The sequence below is a fragment of the Chenopodium album genome, chromosome 17 (assembly GCF_948465745.1).
Source record: "Chenopodium album chromosome 17, dcCheAlbu1.1, whole genome shotgun sequence".
Classification (NCBI taxonomy): Eukaryota; Viridiplantae; Streptophyta; class Magnoliopsida; order Caryophyllales; family Amaranthaceae; genus Chenopodium; species Chenopodium album.
The window spans coordinates 47,164,946-47,189,956 of record NC_137850.1 but is presented as its reverse complement, the minus strand read 5'-3'; the positions used below and the strand labels follow the sequence as shown (position 1 = coordinate 47,189,956).

The 25,011-nt window shown below is 34.0% G+C and overlaps 2 protein-coding genes and 1 pseudogene across 2 annotated transcripts; all 3 read left to right on the top strand.

The window, feature by feature from the left end:
* Positions 1-2,042: 2,042 nt before the first annotated feature.
* On the top strand, positions 2,043-3,652 carry LOC145588279 (AT-hook motif nuclear-localized protein 25 pseudogene; annotated as a pseudogene).
* A 4,676-nt stretch (positions 3,653-8,328) lies between these two features.
* On the top strand, positions 8,329-13,176 carry LOC145589954 (protein FAR1-RELATED SEQUENCE 5-like). Its single transcript, XM_081646671.1, has 2 exons — positions 8,329-10,719; positions 12,769-13,176. The coding sequence occupies exons 1-2, from the start codon at positions 8,563-8,565 to the stop codon at positions 12,940-12,942; spliced, it is 2,331 nt and encodes a 776-aa protein (XP_081502797.1). The 5' UTR covers positions 8,329-8,562; the 3' UTR covers positions 12,943-13,176.
* Positions 13,177-14,102: 926 nt separating this feature from the next.
* LOC145589187 (chaperone protein ClpC, chloroplastic-like) lies at positions 14,103-16,474 on the top strand. The gene is made up of 5 exons (XM_081645734.1): positions 14,103-14,225; positions 14,483-14,599; positions 14,696-14,866; positions 14,971-15,188; positions 15,355-16,474. The coding sequence occupies exons 1-5, from the start codon at positions 14,103-14,105 to the stop codon at positions 16,472-16,474; spliced, it is 1,749 nt and encodes a 582-aa protein (XP_081501860.1).
* Positions 16,475-25,011: the final 8,537 nt, after the last annotated feature.

Below are 25,011 nucleotides of genomic sequence, written 5' to 3'. Positions count from 1 at the left end.
GTTAAAATACAAGATGATTTAAATTGATAATTATTGTTAAATCATGATTGGTACGTATTTTTCCTTTTTTTTGAAACAAGTTAGGTTCATAATTAAGATAAAATAAAACAAACAATATGATTTTTGTATATAAAAAATTAAAAACAACGTACATATCTATATAAAAAAAATTGAAACAATGTACATACATTTTTTTTTTAAAACAACGTACGTAGAATATTTTTTTTTTTTTTTTGAAGAAATGTACATAGATTTTAATTTATTTAAGAAATAATTTTTTTTTTAATCAAAACACTGTATTTTGATGTATATAAAGGGAAAACACTGTGTATAGTGTGTAGATTTGAGTCTTAAGTTGAGTATTGAGTTTTCAAGACTCCACTTCAAATTTTGTTAAGGCCCTGCTTCTTAAATGCATTAAAAAAACAAAGTCTTGTCTTAAAACCAAAAATTTTAAAAATGATGATGTCATCCTAAGTCTTAAGTATTAGGGCTAATCTTGCTCTAATCTCCAATTAGGTTACCCTAACTAGGCCGTTATGATAAGTAAAACTATTTTATTTAGGCTCTTCATTTGATATTGAGTATACGATATGATCATTATTAATTAATAACATCGCTTAGTTTAATTAAGAGTGGAAAAAAAAAAACACTACAAAGTGTGTTTAAAAAACAAAACTCCATCAAAGTACTATAAAATATTAAAGTTAAATTCTAATTATTATTTATATCCATTTTTTCTCTATTTTGTTACCATTCTTTAAATTTATGTCATATGCAGATTTATTCATGCAATCAAATTTAGAGATTCAAATCAAAGCAAATAATTTCAGACTCACTAAAGAATTTCAAGCTTTGATCTTATCTTACCTTTTCTTTTCCGGTGAATTTGTTTTCCTCTTCCTTATCATCTCTCTAGGTTACTCATATACCTAAGGGGGTATGTTAGCCTAGTTTATTTTACCTAGTACCAATTTTTTTTAAAAAAAAATATAATTGAGGAAATGGAACTGTATGTGGAAGTAGTGATCTTTATTTTTTATTTTTTTTAGTTTTGTAAAATAAATTAATAGGGCCAACAATTAACAATAAGTGAACCATTAATTCTTACATAACAAATAATTACAAATAAGGATTACACAATAGAATTAGCGGCTATTCAAATTTACTGAACTGAACTAAACTGAGCTGAAATGAATATTTTATGAGACAAGGAAATTAGGAGCTGAACTAAGCTGAACTTATTGAAGCTGAACTAAATTAAGCTGAAGTGAATGGACCCTTAATAATAGTTCATACGGAGTACATAGTCTCCATCACACAAGTACACAACTTATTAAAACAACAAATAATAAAGCATTTACTAAGAACCTCTTGTCAAAAAAAAATAGAAAATATAAAAAATAAAACATTTACTAATACAAAGTCACCAACACGAGTAGCAAATTAGTAACAAGTGTAACATTTGTTTATGCCTTTAAAATGTCATATTCTAGTTTAACAAAAGTATGAGTGCTAATTATAGTGTCACATAATATAATACTCTTAATAATAATATTATATAATAATATAATAATAATACTCCTTTCGTATTTTAATAAGTATTACACTTTTTCTTTTTTGGCAAAAAAATTATATTAAAATATTATATCTCTTTTCTCTCATGGTCCCTATCTAAACCCACTATTACTTTTTTTTATTATTATATTTTTCCTCTTACATTCATTATTTTTCAATAAACTATTAACCCCACTATCTTTCTTTTATAATTTTTTAATACTCCAACTACCCCACTTACCTCTTATTTTATTTAAGTTAATTTAATTGTCTAAAACTATATATCGGTCAAACTCTAACACTTAAAAAAACACAGAGAGTATATTAAGTGAGGTTCCATTGTGATAACTTGAAGCAAACCAATTAATCTCCTTTAATAATAAAATATTATATCCGCTATTTTCACCTCCAAAAAGCACAAATAGTTTCATACCGCCATACTTCTCAGTCAAGAAAGCATTTTTCTTTTTAGTATAATTAACACCCCATTCAACCTCCTTCAATTTTCTCTCTCCTCTTTCTTGAAATTCATCGTCTCTGAATTTTCTCCCAATTTTTTTTCAATTCAAACACCCTTTTCCTTAATTCATAAACCCCCATAATTTCCTGTTTCTTACACCAACTTTTCTCATTCAGACATTTCATCAAACACTTGGTAGACAACACACTTTTCTCAAATCTGGGCTTAAAAATGCTGGAGCTCCAAGTAGACACCACAAAATCCGAACCCGAACCCGCATCCACCAGCTCCGGCGGAGGAAACAGTAACAGTGGCGGCGGGCGGCGGCCCAGAGGCCGGCCTGCGGGCTCAAAAAACAAGCCCAAACCACCCATTATCATAACCCGAGACAGCCCAAATGCTCTAAGATCCCACGTTCTAGAAGTTTCTCCGGGTTCGGATGTGGTAGAATCCGTGACCCATTTCGCAACCCGAAGAGGAAGAGGTGTTTGCGTGTTTTCCGGCACCGGAGCTGTCACCAATGTCAATCTCCGGCAACCGGCGGCGCCGGCGGGAAGTGTGATGACGTTACATGGAAGGTTCGAGATTCTTTCGATTACCGGGACTGCTTTGCCACCGCCTGCCCCACCCGGGGCAGGCGGGCTGACCATATTTCTGGCTGGCGGGCAGGGGCAGGTGGTCGGCGGAAGTGTGGTGGGCCCGTTAATGGCTTCCGGGCCGGTGGTTTTAATGGCGGCTTCTTTTGCTAATGCTGTTTTTGATAGGTTACCATTGGAAGAAGGTGAGGAAAGAGAAATCGGAAATAATACTAATACTAATACTACTACTACTAATAGTAATGGTAATCCGGTGGCGCAATTGCAGCCACCGTTGCAACAAGTGCACCATCAGCAGCAGCCGACGGCTTCGCAGTCGTCGGGTGTTACTGGGAGTGTGGGACCCCTAGAAGGAGGAGGGAACTTCTCGAGTTTCGGTGGCGGGGGTGGTGGTGGAGATGGTCAAGGTGGGAATGATGTATTTGGATGGAGGCCACAAGGTTTTTAAGTTAATGGTTAACCGTGTTATCGAGTTTTTGAGGCATTTCGTCGGGTTATTGATGGTCAAAAGTGTGTCTCGATGGTGGAAGTGATGCTGAGCTCCCAAGATGAGGTACAAATTTTGTGTACAAAAATGAATGAACAAAAACTTGTGCAATCTGTAGAACTAAGAAATAGTCACTCCCATTTTTTATTTTTTTCTTTGAACCTTTTAATTTCCATGGAATTGTATTGTGCACAATTGCATGTAGTGAGGAGTGACTTAAATTTGGGGTGTTATTTTTATAATTATTATTTATTTTCCACTAATTTGTAGATTTTTTTTTAATGAATTATGGAAATTTGTTGATCATGCAAAGGTTTGGCCACTACGTATATTTTTATGTAACTAATATACGAAGTACTCATACAATCTCCTTAAATTCTAACTATATATTAATACTTTCTAGGTTCTACTGTAGTTGTTTAATGGATCAATGAATAGGAGACATTATTTCCAACGGTTGGGCCAATATATATTATAGAACTCAGAATCAAACAAACAATGTTTTTGTCATTAATTCATTAACTAGTAATTTAAGATGTTTCCTCTATGTAGACATTTGTGTCAATTTGAGTTAATTTATTGATTTTCTTGCGCTATAATAATATTGAATACACTTGTATAAATAGATGTCTCCTATATTTTTTTTTTTACGAAATAAATAAATGTCTCCTAGACATTATTAGTGTTCAAGTTTTGTAGTATAGTTGTTGTAGTATAGATGTCTCCTAGACATTTGTGTCAAAAAACCTAAATTGAAGGTTTTGGCTTGTGTGTTTTGTTGTATTGCTGTTTTCGTTATAATATGAACTTATTATTAAAAAAAAAATGGTTGGTTTTGCTTGCATTTTGCATGCTTTATGCAGTTTATTTTATTTGTTACTAATCTTTAATCCTTGTGTCATCGTGTGTATTGATATGATTCATATAACATGAATTCTGGAATCAAGTTCTTGGTTAGATTGATGACAATTTGTTTAGTTAAGGAATTTGAAGTATAAAACCCTTGATGACCTCAAATTCTTGTTTTCTCAACTTGTGTTTTTGGCTATGTTATTTATTATGTAGATGTTTTGAATTGCCTATTTTTTTTCAGAGGAATGAAGGATGAATCATTTCTACCCTCGGAACATGATTCATCGAATTCCTTTAAATCTACTGTAAGATTTTGTTTCGGATTTAGATGCTTTGCAATTTTACATCACTCTAGTAATTTAAGTGTTTTCTTGTTTTTAACTTGTAATTTTGTGAAATTCCTCCTTGCAAAGAAATACAAGCAACTTACAATAGCGATACATCATTCTACAATGATGTGACAACAATCTAAAAAAGAAAAGCATCGAGATCACTCAAACAATAGCCTCTCTCAAATTTATGCATATATCAATTGAACAGAATTTCCTCCACCTAATTAAAGAAACTCTCATTTACCTGTCTAAACATTCCGAAAGAGATAGCTTCTATTATTTTCAATTCCTGTCATAGTCAATTTCTTTTCTTTTTCTTTCATGTCAAGGGAAGTAAAATTCATTTTCCATGTTCTAATGATGAATTACCTCTTCTTTGCCTTTCTTTACTTATAGAGTAATACATATAGCTTAGTTCAGTAGGTCCCCTTTACATACATTTTTTTATTTTCTTAACACAATATGAAGGAGATTGTTTCAATACTAAAAGTATACAAATTGTTATAATTTAATATAAAGTAATACACTAATGCTCTTTTTTCGGGGAAATAATTAGTAATCAAAGTTGGTATTACAGTGAATTGTGATGTGATGGTGAGTCCTTGTCACTATAAGGTTGATTATACGTAGTATGAAACAATGGAAGTGTTAAAATTAATTCTTTAATTTGTATGAAGTTGTTTTGATTTATTTATTGTACTACTTAAATTATCATTATTATTGAAACTTATCTGAACATTTGTTTGAACTTGGACAATCATTATTGAATCTAATATAAAATTTGACAAAACTTGTTAAAACTCATTTCAATTCCTCTATTTTTAGTAGAATTTGTGTGCTTTAAGTCGAGTACACGAAACCTCGTCAAACTCTATTTGTTTAGGTTTATAATGTTCATAACAATGCTTTAAAATCAGAAAGGTTAATAACATTCAAAATACCTAAGCTAAGCTAACTTGAAAGTGATCTCTTAGAATTAAACAAAATAAATAATTAGTAAGCTAGAGTAGAAATTTTTGAATTTTTAATTGGCCTAATAACTTTATATGATTGCTGGATTACTAGAAGCAAACTCGATCTCAATGATCATTTTAATTATATGTTAATTAATTATATATCTACCTACTTATATATTATGTATAGTTTTGATAGACAACAAGCTATTATTCAGAATACTCTGTACGTACTTGTATATATAAATGAATATGATTGATCTCAATAAGTAAATTAAAAAATAAAAATAAAAAAATCTCTCGCCTCTCCTCTCCCCTTCTTTCCTCCTCTCTTCTAGGGTTTCTCCAAAACCTTGGTCCTCTCTTATTTCCGAACCTTTTCCCTTATTTTTATTTAGTTTTGCTATTTAGGTTTCAATAAATCTACACAAGTAGTGTAGATATTCATCCGTCTCCCTATGGTGGAGTCGTTAGCTTTTGTTAGTTTAGTTGTTTGTTTACGTTCGTTTAGCGTTTGTTTGTGTGTTAGGGTTTATAAAAAAGGTAATATCTTTTGCCCTATTGTCAGTTCTTTGGTAAAGATTTGTTCGGAATCGCAACGGTTGTCAAGTTTTCAAATGCGTTCAGGCGAATCAGATGAGAATCATCCTTACGGCTACAACAAATCGTTAGACTGTCTCTTCGAAAAGGTTGTATATTCCAGCGATATGTGCGAGAGATGTACCACAGTGCAAGATTTTTTCAACGATCGTAGCTTTGATGAAGGAAACCCTAATTTGATTCAATTTTATGTATTTGTTAATTTAGATTTCATTTGTAGATGTCGGATAGCTTTTTATTAATAAATTGATTTGTTTTAAAAAAAAAAAAGTAAATAAGATTTCAAATTTCATTTCAACTTTGTTTATAAAATGAATTATTGAACTTGATATGACCTTATTGACTTCAAACATAGATGATGCACTCTTATATTGTTATGTACTACTGCGTGCTAATGTAAAGACTAAAGAGAGCAAATATCTACGTGAACTAAAGATTTTTGCTGATAAACTTCAAACATAGATGAATAACAATTTATTATTTTACATGAGATGTGAGATTAAATTTCAGTTGCGACATTGTATTTCGTGACTGTTTAGAACAAAGCACAACCATGTTGTATACAAGTATACAAATAGAGCAAGTGAGAGAAGTAACACATGCAAGTTATAGTTGTTTACACTAAGGGTTTCTTCAGATTTATTGAATTAAGCTGAACTGATTAGAGTTGAAGTGAATATTTCATGAGAAAAGGAAATTAGGAGTTGAATTGAACTGAAATGAAGATATAGTGAACAGATCCTAACTCTTTTTCTTTTTTAATTTTTTTTTTTTTTTTTTTGAAAAAGTTCTAGATTATCTAATGACAAAATTGTAAATAAAATCAACATTTTTATAATTATATCAACACACATGAGGCCCATTTATAATAAAATATTGTTGATTTATTTACAATTTTACCACTTGATAAAGCATATTTTGTTTATCGAGACGAAAAATTTGTATTTTTTTTTTTTTTTTTTTTTTGAGGGGATCAGAAGCAAAAAGCAAAGTAGAAACCCTTATTGATAGAAAAGTTTGTAATGAGAGAATATGTTGTAATTTTAAGAAGTACAGTAGTAGAAAAGGAAAAAAAAATAAAAAAGGAGAGAAGCTTGAGACTAGAAGTAACTAATTTGAGGATGGGGTGCAGGCTAGCCCAATAGATTCTTTGATTGGGTCCTACATAATTACTACCTTTTCTTTGTCCCACAACTTTACTTGTTCTGATCCATTTTCAAATCTTACTGCAACTTAAAGCAGAATAATAACGATATGACCATGAAATATCAAATGTGAGTTGCAGTTGCAGATTTTACCGGTACAAGCTCAAGCAAAAGTGTAATTTAAAGTATAGTTTATCCGATTTAAGGAAATTGCAATATTTTGAATTTTGAATGACACATTTAATAAAGCACTAATTTAATTATTAATATACTTTGTAGGTAATTATGTATTTATAAAATTTGGCGTGATAAAATCAAATTTGTCGTACCAAAGCTAAGTTTTATAATAATGTTTTCAATTTGTGCTAGTTTTTTCAATAGGTGCCAAGTTTAGCACGGATTGAAAACCTCATAACCATGAGATAACATTTGTGAGATTTCTTACCGCTACACATATATTACTTGGTTATATCTCTTGTAGAGTGATAAGGTACAAGTAAATAAGATATGCTCCAATTTTCCGTCTATGATAATGTTGACAAGGATAAGCTTCTTTGAGCCTATGTCAAAAAAAAAAAAAAAAAAAAAAAAAGAGAGAGAGACTAGGTCACAAGAATAAAGCTTGTGTGTGACTTTGTTTCTATTCTTCATGTTGTAAGAGGGTAATACTATATCACACAACTACTGGTACTATAGAGAACTACTAATACTATAGAGTGTTTAGGGATTTGAAATATTCTTCGTTTATGATTAATTGTAACATTTTTCCTTTTTTATTTTTATTTGGTTATAACACTTTTAAAATATATAAATGATTTCTCTCTATCATCATCAACTATAATATAGATTTTAAAATTCTCATTTTGATTCCCACTTCTCACAATCTCACCTTATAACTTTCCTAAGACTATGTGTTAAATCTAGTGTTGCGATTAATCAGAACGGAATGAATATTGGTAAAAAATGCCTGACCTAATTTGTTTTAACTACTTCATAAATGGTTAATTCCAATCTTAAAGTAGGGTCTTTTCGAATATAAGTCATGCTATAATTCTTGAATTTGGAATTTGGATCACTTAGTTTGTGGCAAGTCATTTTCAACAGCTCTAAAATTCTAAATTCATCAGTGGATCAGGCTGCACTACAAAAAGCCCAATCCAAAACACTAGACCACATTTTTTGTGTTCACTAAATATTTGCATATTCCACTTAAAATAAAAAAACCGTCCAAAAAAAAAAAAAAAAAAATCAACGGTTGAGAATCAATCAATTTCATCAAAATTGAATCAGATGGTCATGATCAATTCTATTTTCACAATCAGATAAAGACTACCACATGAACTGATAAACTCCACCCACCATAACTTTCTCTCTCCTCCATTATCAAACCTTCAATCTTTTTTCTAATTTTTCCTCTAATCCCCTTCTTTAAACCCTTCATTTCAATTAATTTTTTTTTAAAAAAAACAATTTCCCCCCTTTTCAATCAATTTTTTTTTACAATGAAAGAAAATCCCAGAAACCCTAAACCCCATTTCCATATTTAATTCAACCCCTAATTTTTCCCCCAATTTTTTGAAATGGAAAACCAGGTCTTAAATTTCGACATAGAATTAGGACCTGGGGCTACAATTTCCGACGACGCCATTGAAATCGACGAAAATGATATCCCAGAAACTCCATTTTTAAACCCAACAACACCTTTCTCGTCAGCCATTGAAGGAGAATTGCTCGACCTTGAACCCTACGATGGCATGGAGTTTGAGTCTGAAGAAGCTGCAAAAGCCTTCTACAATTCGTACGCGCGTCGAATCGGGTTCAGCACCCGGGTCAGCTCGTCGCGCCGTTCGCGTAAAGATGGCGCAATTATACAGCGCTCCTTCGTTTGTGCGAAAGAGGGGTTTCGTAATTTGAATGAAAAAAGGACGAAAGATAGAGAAATTAAGCGTCCTAGGATGATTACAAGAGTTGGGTGTAAAGCAATGTTGTCTGTAAAAATTCAGGATTCTGGAAAATGGGTTGTAAGTGGGTTTTGTAAAGAGCATAATCATGAGCTTGTTCCTCCTGATCAAGTGCATTGCTTGCGATCACATCGACAGATTTCGGGGCCGGCGAAAACGTTGATTGATACATTGCAGGCTGCTGGATTAGGGCCTAGAAGGATAATGTCAGCATTGATTAAGGAATATGGTGGGATTAGTAAAGTGGGGTTTACTGAAGTTGATTGTAGAAATTATATGAGGAACAATAAACAGAGGAGTATCGAGGGTGATTTTCAGCTTCTAATTGAGTATTTAAATCAAATGAAGTTGGAAAATTCGGGTTTTTATTTCGCGGTTCAAGGAGATGGTGATCATAATTCTTCAGGTAATGTTTTCTGGGCTGATAGTAGAGGTAGAATGAACTATAGTTATTTTGGTGATACTGTAACTTTTGATACTACTTTTAGGTCTAATAGATATAGATTGCCTTTCGCGCCTTTTACTGGAATTAATCATCATGGTCAACCTGTGTTGTTTGGGTGTGCTTTTTTGATCAATGAATCTGAATCGTCGTTGGTTTGGTTGTTTAATACATGGTTGGATGCTATGTCGGGGAAGCATCCATTGTCGATAACTACTGATTATGATGCCACTATTAAGTCTGCTATAATGCAGGTTTTCCCTGGTATCCGACACCGGTTTTGTAAATGGCATATCTTTAAGAAGTGCCAGGAGAAGTTGTCTCATGTTCTGCTTGAGCTTCCGGGGTTTGAGGCGGATTTTCATAAGTGTGTTAACTTGCCTGAGTCGGTTGATGAGTTTGAGTCTTGTTGGTTGTCGGTTTTGGATAGGTATGATCTTAGGGATAATGAGTGGCTTCAGTTGATTTATTCTGCTAGGAGGCAGTGGGTTCCAGTGTATTTACGAGATGCATTTTTTGCTGAGATGTCAGTTACACAACGTAGTGATAGTATGAATTCGTACTTTGATGGGTATGTGAACGCGTCCACCAATCTTAGTCAGTTCTTTAAGCTTTATGAAAAGGCTCTTGAGAGTCGAAATGAAAAGGAAGTTAGAGCTGATTTTGAGACTATTAGTACTCCTCCTGCTCTTAAAACTCCTTCCCCGATGGAGAAGCAGGTCTCTGGACTTTACACTAGAAAAGTATTTATGAGGTTTCAGGAAGAGTTGGTAGGGACTTTGACTTATATGGCGACAAAGACGGATGATGATGGGCAGGTTATCACATATCAAGTAGCAAAATATGGGGAGGATCATAAGGTATTCTGTGTGCGATTTAATGTCTTAGAGATGCAAGCAACTTGCAGTTGCCAGATGTTTGAGTTCTCAGGGCTTCTTTGCCGACATGTACTGGCAGTGTTTAGAGTGACTAATATTCTAACTCTGCCCTTACATTACATTTTGAAGAGATGGACAAGGAATGCCAAGAGTAGTGTTATGTTGGATAATCCGTATGGAAGTACTGTAACTAGTTATCTAGAGTCCCATACAGTCCGGTATAATTCCCTACGTCACGAAGCTTTTAAATTTGTTGATGAAGGGGTTAGTACTTCAGAGACATATGATGTGGCAATGGCTGCTCTAGAAGAGGCAGCAGAAAAGGTATCCCAGGCTTTAAAGAGCGTGCGAAAGAGTTCTATGGCAAATGGGCCTGTTAAGGACTTAATGAGAGGAGGCTCAGGGAATAAATCCAGCCATGACAATGGTATGGGCCTGAGTCAGCAAGTGTCTGAGGTACATGAGAAACTCTCTGATAATTTAGATTACGATTTGCTCTTGCTGCTTGATATATGACAAATCTATGCTATGCTCTAGTTTATTTGCTTAACACCCCCCTCCCCCTTTTTTTTAATCAATTTTGCTGCTATCTTTTTGTTATGAATAGAGTACTTACTTGATAGCTTGGATATATTCTGTGTGGATGTCTTTCAAAAGGGAAAATAATATTTGAGATTTTGAGATCGGTTAAGCTTTTTCAAAGATGACTGTCTCTAGGAATATAGATACTAACCTAATTGTACAGGATATCCTGTCTGTTCTGTTTGACTAGAGGACAAAATACTTGAAAATATCACTGAAGTATGTATGTTTGCATAAGGAACTTTCAGTCAGGAGCAGAAAGTTGAAAACTACTTTAAGCTGGTACTTCCATCACTTGGGGGCTGCTTTCAAATTGATCTGTGGGAAACTGGGGTTCTTGGGTAACATTGCCTACTTGTGCAGCAACAGATTCTGTCATGTTTGGAATGTGAGGAGAGAGAGAGAGAGAGAGAGAGAGAGAGAGAGAGAGAGAGAGAGAGAGAGAGAGAGAGAGAGAGAGAGAGAGAAGTGCTACCTCACTAAACTATTGCTCATTTGGTCTATATGAAAGTGCTCAAACTTCAGACTCTTTAGAGTACTGGCACTCCTAAGTGAGAAAGTCTTCTTTATAAGAAAAGAATCAAAATAATGGGGCACTTCCTATGTTAATACCTCATTTAGGCTTTAATTGATAAATTTTTGAGTCTATAGTTCCGTCTCGTTTTGTTTTTAACCCATGTCAGGTTTCTGTGAACTCCCCTGCTGCAAGGGTGGCTCTACAGTCAGTCAGACATTGCTTCTTTTAAAAATAAAACCTCTCATAAAGAATTAGGGAATTGTTTAGGTTACAGAATGGCTGAACTAAAAAAAAATACAGCTTCTTGTGATCATAATGGGGCAGCAATATATGCACCATCTTGGTCTTTGCTTCATAGAGTTTGCAGCCTCATACTCCTGTTAGCAGAGTCCGCTTCCATTACGTGATTAGACTTGTTACCTGAAACCTAATTATCGAGTCATTATAATTTTGTCTATTATGATCCAAAACTCCATTGTAAGCTGTTTGACTCCCTTTGTGATGGACAATTAGTATTACATACATTTGAAACTCTCCTTGACATGGACTATTGTTGAATTGAGTTGCTTACTTTGGGCTTATAAATATATTTCAATCAGACAGAAGTATAGAGAAACTTACATGTAGCAATTTAACCTACCTTATACAAGTATGATTTCTAGGATTTGAGTGTCGATGAGCTGTATTTAAACTTGTTTTTACTTTTTTTTTTTCCCCAAATTGTAGTAAAAGAGAAGATGACAAGATTCTATAGACTGTATGATTGTGAGCTGTTTTATGGTAGTCTGATTTGGAGTAAATGGTGATAATTTTGCTGTACCTTAACTGTGTATCTTGGTTGTCACTTTTGTGGCTTTATCTGATTGAACCATCCTCCCTCTTTCATGTTTTCCTCATCCAAGCTGAATTGCGGTTCTTGAATCATCTTAGAATTATCATAGGGATCTTGCTATAACAAAAATTGTAGAGGGGAAGCAGGAGTCAAGTATATGTTATAGATTTCCTTCAGTTGATTTTATTTGAAATACCCAAATCAGCTCTGAGATTATAACTTTGGAAGCTGGACTGAATCTGCGATTACTGTTTGGGATTGGTTTGTCTTCATTGCTGCATTTGTTTAGTGTCAATTAACTAAAGGATGTTTGGTGTTTCCATTTGATTTCTTTGTTTTCTTTCACCCTTTTATTTTAATTAATGCTGATAAAATTGACAAATATGACAGTATTACCAACTAGTGTACAAGTAAAATGATTCAACACTCCTTTCACTAATTTTTTTAGTCTTTGTGTCGTTTTTATAAATGTGCTGGGAACTTAAATTTGATACATATTAAGCAATAGGCATACTGTTGAAAGCAATCAGAACTTGGTCAACTATCTAATTCATTCTCTGCAATCTTTACTTAGGACTGCATGGACCAGAAAATCAGAGAACTTAGTGAGGAGCTAGAATCAGCTAACCGAAAGTGTGAAGTTTATCGAGCCAACTTGCTTTCAGTTTTGAAAGACATTGAAGATCACAAACAACTACTAGCAGTGAAAGTTCATAATGTGAAGCTTAGCCTCAAGAATGACATTTAAAAGATACCGTGCAGTTTCCTTCCCCTGATGTACAATTGTACATTATAAGAGATTTTTTTCATTTAGCTCAATTACTCTCAGATTTTTTTTTTCCTCTTTTCTACATAAAACATTGTACATTGTGTGGATAGTAAAGAATTAGAGTTATGTAGGCCTTTGACTTACATTGTAACAGTGTGTTTCCTAACATCAATATTTGTAATTAACAGATCACACCAGTAAATCAGCTTTACCCATCTTGCGTGGATAGTAAAGAATAAACTTCTTCTCCTGTAGGATTTACCCATCTTCAAAAATAATTTCTCTTCTTAAGTTATTCTCCGGATTTGTCTGATCATGGTGACTGATCCATTCCGAGCTTCTTTATAAGTCTTAATTTTGCAGGTTGACAAAGGTTGTGGTTTCATGCAGTTAAACTCTGACACTGCTATCTATCCTGTTATTTTTTTTGTCTATATAACCTCTTTTTAAATTTTTATATAAGATTAGCTTTTGTTATTTTATTTTTATAGCCACATTAAATGGTATTTATTTGTTTTTATTGGGCTTATGAGATACAAGAGTTAATGCTATATGACTGTAAATTATTCCTAAAAAAAAAAAAAAAAGACTGAATTATGAGAGAAACATAATGGAAAACAAGGTCAAACTAGGTGAAAACACAAATATTAAGGTGATTTTTTATTTACTTATTATAAGATGGATTATAATTATTCTAATTTTTTATAGTTATACTTATACTCCGTATAATATAGACTTTATCATATTTTAATATAAATTTTATTCTTAAAAAACACTCATAATAATGTAAGATATTAATATATTATAATATAATCAAACTCAGAAATGAAAATAAATTTTTTTCTTTTTTTTTTTCAAGCTTTATTAACAATTTTTATGATATATTATATGTTTGACGTTCCCTAGAAAAACAAAAAATATTTGACGAATATATTATAAAAAAAGATAGTTTTTACATCTCCAAGATAAAAAAAAAAAAAAAAAAAAATATTATGTGTGCAATTACAATCAATAAAAAACTACACCTTTGCTTTTTATACTGGAAAAAATTCTGCATTGGCCTCTTATTATGATTGTAGAAGCATTGAATTAAAAACCTACAATAAGCTGTTTGAGCTTATTTTCATTCTCTAACTACAATGCCCCTGCGTTATAAGATCAAGATGATGTTAAAGAAAACGCAGTTTTCTACCAAATTCGAAGCAAACGAATTCGAATTGCTAAGCAAATATGGTTCAGACTTGACCAGATTGGCTGAGAAGGTAATCTATATACTTATTTATTATATACAATATTTCCTGTTACAGAGTGATAGTTTATGTATATTTGTAGAATTGTATGATTGTTAGATACGAATCATACGATAGATTGGGATAGTTTGACAACTAATTTTGAACCGAGTGAGCATATTATGTTGTCACAATGTCACTGACCGTTTTGTGGTTTCGCAGAGTGAATTGAATCCTGTTATTGGCAGGGGAAGAGAAATTGAACTTGCTATGCAAATTTTATGCAAAAGGAGGAAAAACAGCCCTTGTTTCTTGGGAGTCCTGGCATTGGACTTACTTCAATTGTTGAAGGCCTTGCGCAACGAGTTGCTGCTGATTCAGTTCCTCTTCGATTCCTGGGGAAGAAGGTAAGTTTCCGCATACTCACTACAAGCCTAATGCTAGCATTGCACAATACAATAATTCATTAAAGTAATGCTTCAAATCACACGTTGGTTGTACAGGTTATAGCGATTCAGAAGAGAAATATCTTTTCGGGTTGTGAAGCTTCTTTGTCTGAGATTGAGCAAAGGATGACTGCGTTCATTGAAGAATTGAAACAAACTGATGGAATGGTAATTCTGTTTATGGATGAAGTTGATCTTCTTTTAAGACTAGGGGACAAGATTGATCAAGTAAGCCTTCGAAACTACTTTTTGACTTGGCTTTGTTACGAGTTATTACGTTTGTGTGTAATTCTATGTGCGATTTTCTCTATTAAGAATGTATTATAAATCAGTGTGTAGGTGCCTTCACAAAGAACGAGTACCAAACTTACATAGAGTCAAATACAACTTTAAGAGAACGTTTTCAGCCCGTCGATGTGCCAGAGCCAACAGTTGAGGAGACTCTCCAATTCTTGAAACTTTTACACGTAAAATATGAAGCACATCACAATGTTAAATACTCCAAGAAGGCTTTAGTTGCTGTAGCTCAGCTATCAAGACGTTGCCATAGGTAATGTTCTAAATGACTCGTGTACGTTCTTTTGAGTTGAAACATATTTACATTTAATATTGTGTACGAAATTCCTAAATGAAATGTATCAACTAATACAGAGCGAAAGAAGTATATACTATTTTTTTCTTATGTTTTTTTTTTTAATTTGATTAATCTGCTCCAGTGATGGTTTTGTGCTCGACAAGGCAATAGACATGATGGACGAAGCAGGAGCTCGTGTGAGTCTTCAATTGACAAAAGCGGCATCAGACAAGAAAGTAAAGGTGACTAAGGAGCACATAGCATCCCTAGATAAGTCAGCTAAGCAAGTCGGAAAGTCTTTTATTCATAGAGTTGTTAGCACCCTAGAGAAGCCTAAATCACTCCTCGAAATGGAAGCATGTCTTAGGAAGCATATCATAGGACAAGAAGAAGCCATCGAAACACTTAGCAGTGCCCTCCTTCGCGCTAAAGCAGGAATCAGGGATACTAAGCGGCCAATTGCAAGCTTCATTTTCACTGGCCCAACTGGTGTTGGGAAAACAGGACTAGCCAATGCTGTAGCCATCGAGTACTTTGGATCGTTGAAGCACATAATAAAGCTCGATATGAGTGAATACAAGGAACAACATTCTGTTTCAAAGCTTTTTGGTTCACCTCCTGGATATGTAAGTCATGAAGATGGAGGTCAACTAACCAAAGCAATCATGAATCAACCCGAGAGTGTAATTATGTTTGATGAGGTCGAAAAGGCTCATCCAGATGTCTTCAACACGTTACTTCAAGTGCTCGAAGATGGTACTTTGACTGATGGTAAAGGTACCAAATTCAGTTTCACCAAGACACTCATTATTTTCACATCAAACATCGGTCACAACTTGTTCAACCAATCAAATTACGACTCAGAATGTGGTGGAGAACAAAACTATCAAGAGCTAAAGGAGCAAGTTATGGAAGAACTTAAGAAGTTTTTCAGGCTTGAACTGTTGAATCGATTAGATGATGTTGTAGTGTTTCAACAAATTAGAAAGCGTGATGACTTGATGAAGGTGTTGGAGATAATGCTTGACAAATTATACGAAAGGTTGAAAGGCAAAGACATAGCTGTAGAGATAAAGGATAATGTGAAGAACAAGTTAATAGAAGAAGGGTATGATCCTATCTATGGAGTTCGGCCATTAAGGAGGTGCATCACCAGGCTAATTGAGGATGCCTTAGCTCAGTGGATTGTCGATGGAGATGTTAAGACGGGCGATTCGCTAGTCATTGATCTCGATAGTCATGGCAATGTCATTAAGCTCTAAATTTTTTGCATTATCTACACAAAGCCTAGTTTTAGAGACAGTCTCACAATCAATGGCGGATCTTGGGCCAAAAAGTTAAGGGGGCCAAGGTTTGATCCCTCAACCTTTTATACAAAAATAACAACACTTAACCACTATGTCACAGTAATATAGCTTTTCATTATAAGGGTGATTCGCTAGTGTACTACCAGTACCATTAACTGTTGTAAAATTATAACTTTAAATCTTTAATTTGCTCTAGCGTAAAACTGAAAGAACTAATGGCTCCAAAAAAATAAGAAAATAAAAAAGATACATGCTAGCTAGGTGCAAATATGCTAATAATAATCAGTGTGCGCTTTAGTTAAAGAACGTAGTACGTCTCTATTCGTACGAATAATTTCAAGGGAGATACATATGGTATCAAGGAAAATACAAAGGAGGATTATGATGGACAAAAATAAATTAGGATGAAAGTGAAGAGATTCCTACACATAAATTAAACGGGATCTTAAGAACTATAAATATTTAATTGCAACCCCATTGGAAGATAAAATATATTAACTTGAAATAAAAGGTAGTAACAAATTTCTATTGAACAAAGAATATCGAGTACAAATGTACAATACAAATACCCTAGGGAGGGATTTACCTTCTAGGAAGGGCCTTCCCAATACCTAGAGTCGGGTCTAGAACTCTAGACTAACCATGTTTAAAATCATCGAATCAGCTGGTCTTCAAAACAAAATTATTCATCCCTTTGTTATATGAAAGTGCCCCAATTAACACAACAGTAATAACTCCAATCGACATAACGGACATGTTCCTTTTCTCTTATATATCCAACCAAGAAAGCAATTCTTGTGATATACATGAGAGCAAGGAAGCATCGCCACATTGTCCGACTTCCCAAACTCCTCTAAACATATTGAGCAATTCTCCTTAACCCCTGAATGACCATTACAAAACCGTACTCCACTTGCTTCTAGACGAAATTCTCTGTCTTCTTCCTTCTCGATAATCTCCTCATCATCACCAATGTCATCCATGTACATAGGCTCCTCTTCCTCGTCCTCCTCCATCAACTCATCATAGTCGTACGCGTGATCATCACCATTCTCCTCCTCCTCCACATGGTATGTTGGGGAATTTGTGTATGATCAAGGGTCACAAAAAAAAACAAACAATTGAACCGGAAAACTTCGAGGCGTGAACGGGATCACTTTCCCAAAAGTATAATTCCGACCCTAAACTACAACCGGGTTTTCACGGAAATTTACTAAGGAGATACAATGAAGAAACAATTGTAATCACAAGTAGGATGATTACAATACAATATATTTAAGCTTTTGTAATTTGAGATGATGACAATTATACTTTGCAAATAATAGTTTCAAGAAGAAAATAAGAAATTGCCTTGCTTTTACTTCTCGTAAGTACGGAGTATCCAACATATGTACAGTAGTACATATATATATTAAAACCAAAAGAAAACCAACATCCATGAAATAATTGCCAATACTTGAAGCAAACCGTCACTATGCAACCAACCAGATATATGCGTCCGATCGGGCTGCCATGTCAGCGACTTTGTCTTCTCTAAACAGAGAAACATGTTTCTCGTTGCCGAGAACATAAACTTCCTTCAAATATTATTTTGTCTTTAATAATCTTTATTAATTAGTTTACAACACCTTTGCCTAAGTAGACTAATTAATTAACATGAATTTGTCTAAATTCTCAAAATTATTCAACAATCCTCCCCCATTTTGAGAATTAAACTAGACACATTGCAAAACATCATCATCACAAAACAATCTTATGCATAAATGAAAGTGTACATAGACTTGAACTCCCACTTAGTGAAATATACAATTCAAGAATCCGTATCGATTTGGTATCGTAAAACGTTTGAACCAAAAGCAACACATTTGGAAACTCGAAGATATTACACACATAAGATTAATTACTTAAATACATATTAGCTTGACACTATAAGCCATGTGTCCATATCTATTCATAAGTACATCAAAGCTACACCCTAAGTAGCTTCTTGAAGCGGCAAAACCTCGTACTTATATAGGTAGAGTTCCAACATGCTCCTGTGACAAAACACTTTTATCTGGAATTCTATTAAGTTAAAAACAACATCTTTTCATCACAGAAAAACCGGAACTTTACCTTGGATGAATAAACAAGTTCCCAATCAACAATTAAGAGAATTAATCTCATTGAACTTAAGACCCAACGTCTTACTGGGCGTTAAGTTGAGATTCTCCTAATTGTGATTATTTAGGGCTCCAATCCTAAATCGATTGCCATCCTCTTATTAACGTCTCTAGCCAATGCCTTTGTAAAACAATCAGCGAGATTAAGATCCGTTCGAACATAATCAATAGTGATCACACTATCCTTGATAAGCCCTTGGATGTAACTGTGCCGTACTCCAATGTGCCTTGACTTACCATTATAAACTTGGCTGTAAGCCCTTGCCAAGGTAGCATTGTTATCACAATGTATCACTATTGGTGATATCGGTTTTGGCAACAAAGGAATCTCAAACATGAGATCCTTTAGCCATTCGGCTTCTTTACCAGCCGAATGCAAAGCAATGAACTCCGATGTCATTGTGGAGTCCGCAATGCAAGTTTGCTTCTTAGAAGCCCATGAAATGGCACCTCCCCCATATCGAAAAACCCATCCACTTGTGGAGGAATGATCTTTGTTAGAGATCCAACTTGCATCCGAATACCCTTCTACAACCGAAGGATATCCACTATAAGACAAACCATACTCCTTGGTTTTCTTCAAGTACTTCAACAAGCGTCGAACCGCTTGCCAATGTAGCATACTAGGCTTGCTAGTGTACCTGCTCAATTGACCAACTGCATAAGCGATATCCGGTCTAGTACTTGTCATGGCATACATCAAACAACCTATTACTCTAGCATATTCAAGTTGTGAAACCGCATTACCTTCATTAGGTATCAACTTTATGCTAGGATCCATAGGTGTTGAATAAAGAGAAGTAGTGTCTTCACTCACATTGAATTTCTTAAGCACTTTATCAATGTAATGAGATTGTGACAAGATTAACTTTCCTTTTTCCCTCTTTATCCTTATGCCCAAGATGACATCCGCTTCTCCCATGTCTTTCATGGAAAATTTTGAACTAAGGAACGACTTTGTCTTTTCAACTTGTGATGAATCCGTTCCAAAGATCAACATGTCATCTACATATAGACAAATTATGACACCTTGACCATTGTCATCAAATTTGCTATAAATACACTTGTTTGAATTGTTCAGCTTAAAACCATTAGACAACACAACCTCATCAAACTTTTGATGCCATTGCTTAGGTGCTTGCTTTAGCCCATATAAAGATTTAATCAACTTGCAAACCTTTTCTTCTTGACCTTCCACAACAAACCCTTCCGGTTGTCGCATGTAAACTTCTTCCTCTAGATCTCCATTCAAGAATGCTGTCTTGACATCCATTTGATGGATCACAAGATTATGGATTGCCGCAAGTGCAATCAATAACCTTATAGTTGAGATTCTAGCAACGGGTGCATATGTATCAAAATAATCGATACCAGGTTTTTGCGTAAAACCTTGTGCCACTAACCGGGCTTTGAACTTTTCAACCGTTCCATCAATCCTCAATTTCTTCTTGAAGATCCATTTACACCCAATTGGTTTACATTTTGGTGGTAATTTAGCTAAAACCCAAGTATTGTTTCCCATGATGGATTCCATCTCATCATTAATAGCTTCCTTCCAAAATGGAGCATCACGAGACCTCATAGCCTCATCATAGGTCAAAGGATCATCTTCCACATTAAAAATGTATGGGAATTTTGTCGAAACAGATTTCCTTGATCCTTCAACTAAGTATACATGAAAGTTCGGGCCAAAAGATTTTTCTTTCCTTGCCCTCTTACTTCTCCTAGGTTGTGATGATGATGTAGATGCCTCTTCTAAATGAGTTTGGTCATCCACTTCTTGATCAATGACAACTTGATCAAAACTTTGAGCATTGGTATTTGGAGTTATATCCTTTGGTCTAGGAATTGATGAAAATCGATTTTCATCAAACAATGCATCCCTTGACTCAATGGTGGTATGTACCGACCAAAAGTCATTTTGCTCTATTACATAGAACCTATAGGATTTGCTATGATCTGCATATCCTATAAAAATGCATTCAACTCCTCTTTCACCTAACTTTTTACGTTTAGGTTCCGGCACTTTTACAATTGCCCTACAACCCCAAACTTTGAGATGACTCAAGTTTGGTTTCCTTTTATACCATAGCTCATATGGGGTTACATCTTTCCCTTTCATGGGAACACGATTTAACACATAACAAGCCGTTAAAACGGCTTCATCCCAAAAACCATCACTTAAACCTGAATATGACAACATAGAATTTACCATTTCTTCTAGTGTCCTATTCTTCCTTTCCGCTACACCATTTTGTTGTGGTGTATATGCCGCGGTAGTTTCATGTACTAAACCTAAATATTGGAAATAACTTGGATCATAGTATTCACCTCCTTTATCGGTTCTTAACTTTTTAATCTTTTCATTGGTTTGCAATTCTACTTCACTTTTGTAAATTCTAAATTTATCAAGGGCTTCATCTTTAGAGAATAACAAATAAATGTAACAAAACCTTGAATAATCATTAATAAAAGTTACCAAATATTTTTTATTCCCTAAAGAAGGTGTGTTGTGAAAATCACACAAGTCACTATGCACTAAATCAAGCAATGAATTATTTTTCTCAACAACTTGAGGAAATGGTTTCCTTGTGATTTTGGTTAGCATGCATGTCCTACACTTCTCTATTCTTGGATCAAATACGGGTATCATATCATGCTTTGACATAAAATACAATTTTTTATAATTAACATGACCAAGCCGCAAATGCCATAGAGAAGAATTATCATTAACAACATACACAACATCATTCAAAGTATTTGAAATACTTAATTTAAACATACCATTACACAAATAACCAAGTCCTACAAATTGACCTCCTTTAGACAAAATAAATTTATCTGACTCAAACACCATCTTAAAACCTAATCGATTCAAGACCGCACCGGATACAAGATTTCTCCTAAGTTCGGGAGAATACAACACATCTCTTAAAATAAGAGATTTTCCCGAACTAAAGACTAGCTCCACTTGTCCTTTGCCATGCACCTTAGCTGTAGAGTCATTGCCCATATAGAGGATTTCTCCATCATCAACCTCCAAGAAGGTCTTGAACAATGATCTATCCTTGCACACATGCCTCGATGCGCCCGAATCGATATACCACGAACAATCAGCCTGTACACAATTGATTTCAGAAATCATACACACATAATCCATAAATGAATTAAATGAAATTTGTGCACAAGATTTACCTTGTTTGTCTTGGGATTGGCTAGCATTGCCATTCCCATCTTGAGCCTTCTTCTTGCTCATTTTCTTCTTCCAGATTGTGCAATCTTTCTTGAAGTGTCCGGGTTTTCCACAAACCCAACAAGCACGTGACTTTGAACCATCACCACTTTCCTTAGGCTTCTTGCCTTTATTTTTGTTTGAGTCATTACCCCTTTTTCTCACATTTTGTTTGGCATTCTCCACTACATTTACCGTAGTAGAACTAGGATTTCCATCCTTATTTCCCTCTTGCACCCGGATTTCTTCCTCAATCCGGATGTGAGAAGCCAAACTCTCAAGGTTAACATCATCCTTTCTATGCTTTAAACCACTTTTAAAGTCTTTCCAAGAAAAGGGCAATTTGTCTATTATCGATGACACTACTAAAGTCTCATCAAGAACTATGTTATGTTGTCTAAGACTTCCTAATACTCTTTGAACTTCATGAAACTGTTCCATAATTGGCCTACTTTCAACAAACTTATAATTGTTAAATTTACTAACAAGAAATTTCTTGCTAGAAGCATCTTCAGCCATATACTTAGCCTCTAATTCATCCCATAAAGACTTAGCAGAATCATTAAACTGATAAATATCAAAGAGTTCATTAGACATACCATTGAGAATATGGCCACAACAAATATAATTGTCATTTTCCCACTTGTTGCGTTTCCTTGCATCATCCAAAGTTTCCTCCTCCTTCTCCTCGGGTTTCGGAGTTGCAAGAACATAAGCCACCCCAATAGTAGTCAAGAAGAAATGCATCTTTTTCTGCCATCTTCGAAAATCAACACCCTCAAATTTGTCCAACTTTTGAATGTTGGTCATCAATTCTTTAACATTTGCCATCTTTGTATTTATACTTTTGGATTGTTGGGGAATTTGTGTATGATCAAGGGTCACAAAAAAAAACAAACAATTGAACCGGAAAACTTCGAGGCGTGAACGGGATCACTTTCCCAAAAGTATAATTCCGACCCTAAACTACAACCGGGTTTTCACGGAAATTTACTAAGGAGATACAACGAAGAAACAATTGTAATCACAAGTAGGATGATTACAATACAATATATTTAAGCTTTTGTAATTTGAGATGATGACAATTATACTTTGCAAATAATAGTTTCAAGAAGAAAATAAGAAATTGCCTTGCTTTTACTTCTCGTAAGTACGGAGTATCCAACATATGTACAGTAGTACATATATATATTAAAACCAAAAGAAAACCAACAGCCATGAAATAACTGCCAATACTTGAAGCAAACCGTCACTATGCAACCAACCAGATATATGCGTCCGATCGGGCTGCCATGTCAGCGACTTTGTCTTCTCTAAACAGAGAAACATGTTTCTCGTTGCCGAGAACATAAACTTCCTTCAAATATTATTTTGTCTTTAATAATCTTTATTAATTAGTTTACAACACCTTTGCCTAAGTAGACTAATTAATTAACATGAATTTGTCTAAATTCTCAAAATTATTCAACATGGTACACTTCAGCCTTGACGTGCATAGCAAGTGACTTACGGCCACAATCACGAACATCATCGAGCAAGAGCTCACAACTTTGTACCACAACATCAACAATTGAATCCCAAGCATTCATATTAACATCATTATCCTTGAGGCAATTCACGACGACATCTTGCGATTCCCAATAAGGGGACTCTCTCTCGAACTCTAAACTTACATTCATTGTCTTCACGCTAACGTCGTCAAGGCCGTCTTCGTGGTACGACAGGTTGACGGTAAAGCTAGAGATCATCAACTGGTTTATGGTTATCACCAGTAGTGTTGTTTGGCTCCACCCAAGATGTAACTTCTACCCCTCGTATTATTGATGAGGTTAAACACTCCATATTATTCATAATTAAGGTTTAAGGCTTAGATCGATGTTATGAAAAAGTTAAGGTTAAAGTAAAGGCAATTTTTTTTTGAACGGAGGTTAAAGGCAATTTGTTTTGAACGGAGGTTAAAGGCAATTATATATAAACAAACAATATATAAGTGTGGCTGACTTGCCCCACAAGGTCACGCCTATTTTTTTTTTTTTAAGATTTTTTTTAGATTATCTAATTAATTATAGAATATTCAATATTGCTTGGATAATTTTTTAATTGGACAGATATTTCTTGGATAAATTTATAATAACTGAAGTCGGAAAGATGAGATTCTACATTTTTTTTTGTTAATAAAAAATTATTAATTTTAGCTATAAAAAAAATTATAAAAATGAGAATAAATAAGGGAGTGAAATTAGGAAAGTTTTTCCCTCAAAAAAGAAAATTAGGAAAGTTTTGTTAAAAAAAAAAAAAGAAAAAAATTAGGAAAGTCGTCATATTATGCTTCCTTTTTATCTTCTATATCAATCATTGAAAAATTAAAAATATTATCAAATAATCTAAATGTAAACATAATAATATTATGTTAGCTTATAATAATTAACTAAAATTCATATCCATAACCTGAATTTGATCGATTTAGGTGCACAATTTGGAAGAAAAAAAATTGTAAAAATTTTACATTAGCAACTCCTTAATACGACATTATTAGCTAAATTCACTTTGATTTGACATCTATCTTATTACACTCATCCTAACCGACTATCTTTTTCTTTTCTTTTTTACAACTAATTTTGGAAATATATAATAAGAACGAAGATATTATGAGAAAGATATACAAAATCTATATAGGATTCTAACTTAAATTTGGAAGTATATTATAAACATAATTTTGGAAATTCCTTGCGTATAAAGAAAAGTTCTTTTTTTAAGGGTTTGATTTGAGAATTTTCTATTATAAACACTTGAAATTTTTGTTATACCTCAAAAGTGAAAACACCACAAATAGCCCTACTTTAATATTTCCATGACCAACCAAACCATGAATTCCCCTCTATTGTATTCAAGGTCAATTTCTGGATATGATGTGTTATCTTGGGCACTTGATGATAACTCTACTTCAACCTCAAACCCGAACCCAAACCACCAACTCAACGACGTCTTTACAATCCATATATGTTACAATGATAGTCGCTACCCTAACGGAGAAAAATTTGTTACGCATGTGTTAGATAGAAGTACTGATTTCGAAGATGAGCTTACAGAATTGGAAG

Coding starts and splice junctions, on each gene's coding strand:
- LOC145589954 (XM_081646671.1), top strand. CDS start 8,563: ATGGAAAACCAGGTCTTAAATTTCGACATAGAATTAGGACCTGGGGCT. Junction 10,720..12,768: donor TGAGTCAGCAAGTGTCTGAG/GTACATGAGAAA, acceptor ATCTTTACTTAG/GACTGCATGGACCAGAAAAT.
- LOC145589187 (XM_081645734.1), top strand. CDS start 14,103: ATGCCCCTGCGTTATAAGATCAAGATGATGTTAAAGAAAACGCAGTTT. Junction 14,867..14,970: donor TAGGGGACAAGATTGATCAA/GTAAGCCTTCGA, acceptor ATTATAAATCAG/TGTGTAGGTGCCTTCACAAA. Junction 15,189..15,354: donor CTATCAAGACGTTGCCATAG/GTAATGTTCTAA, acceptor AATCTGCTCCAG/TGATGGTTTTGTGCTCGACA.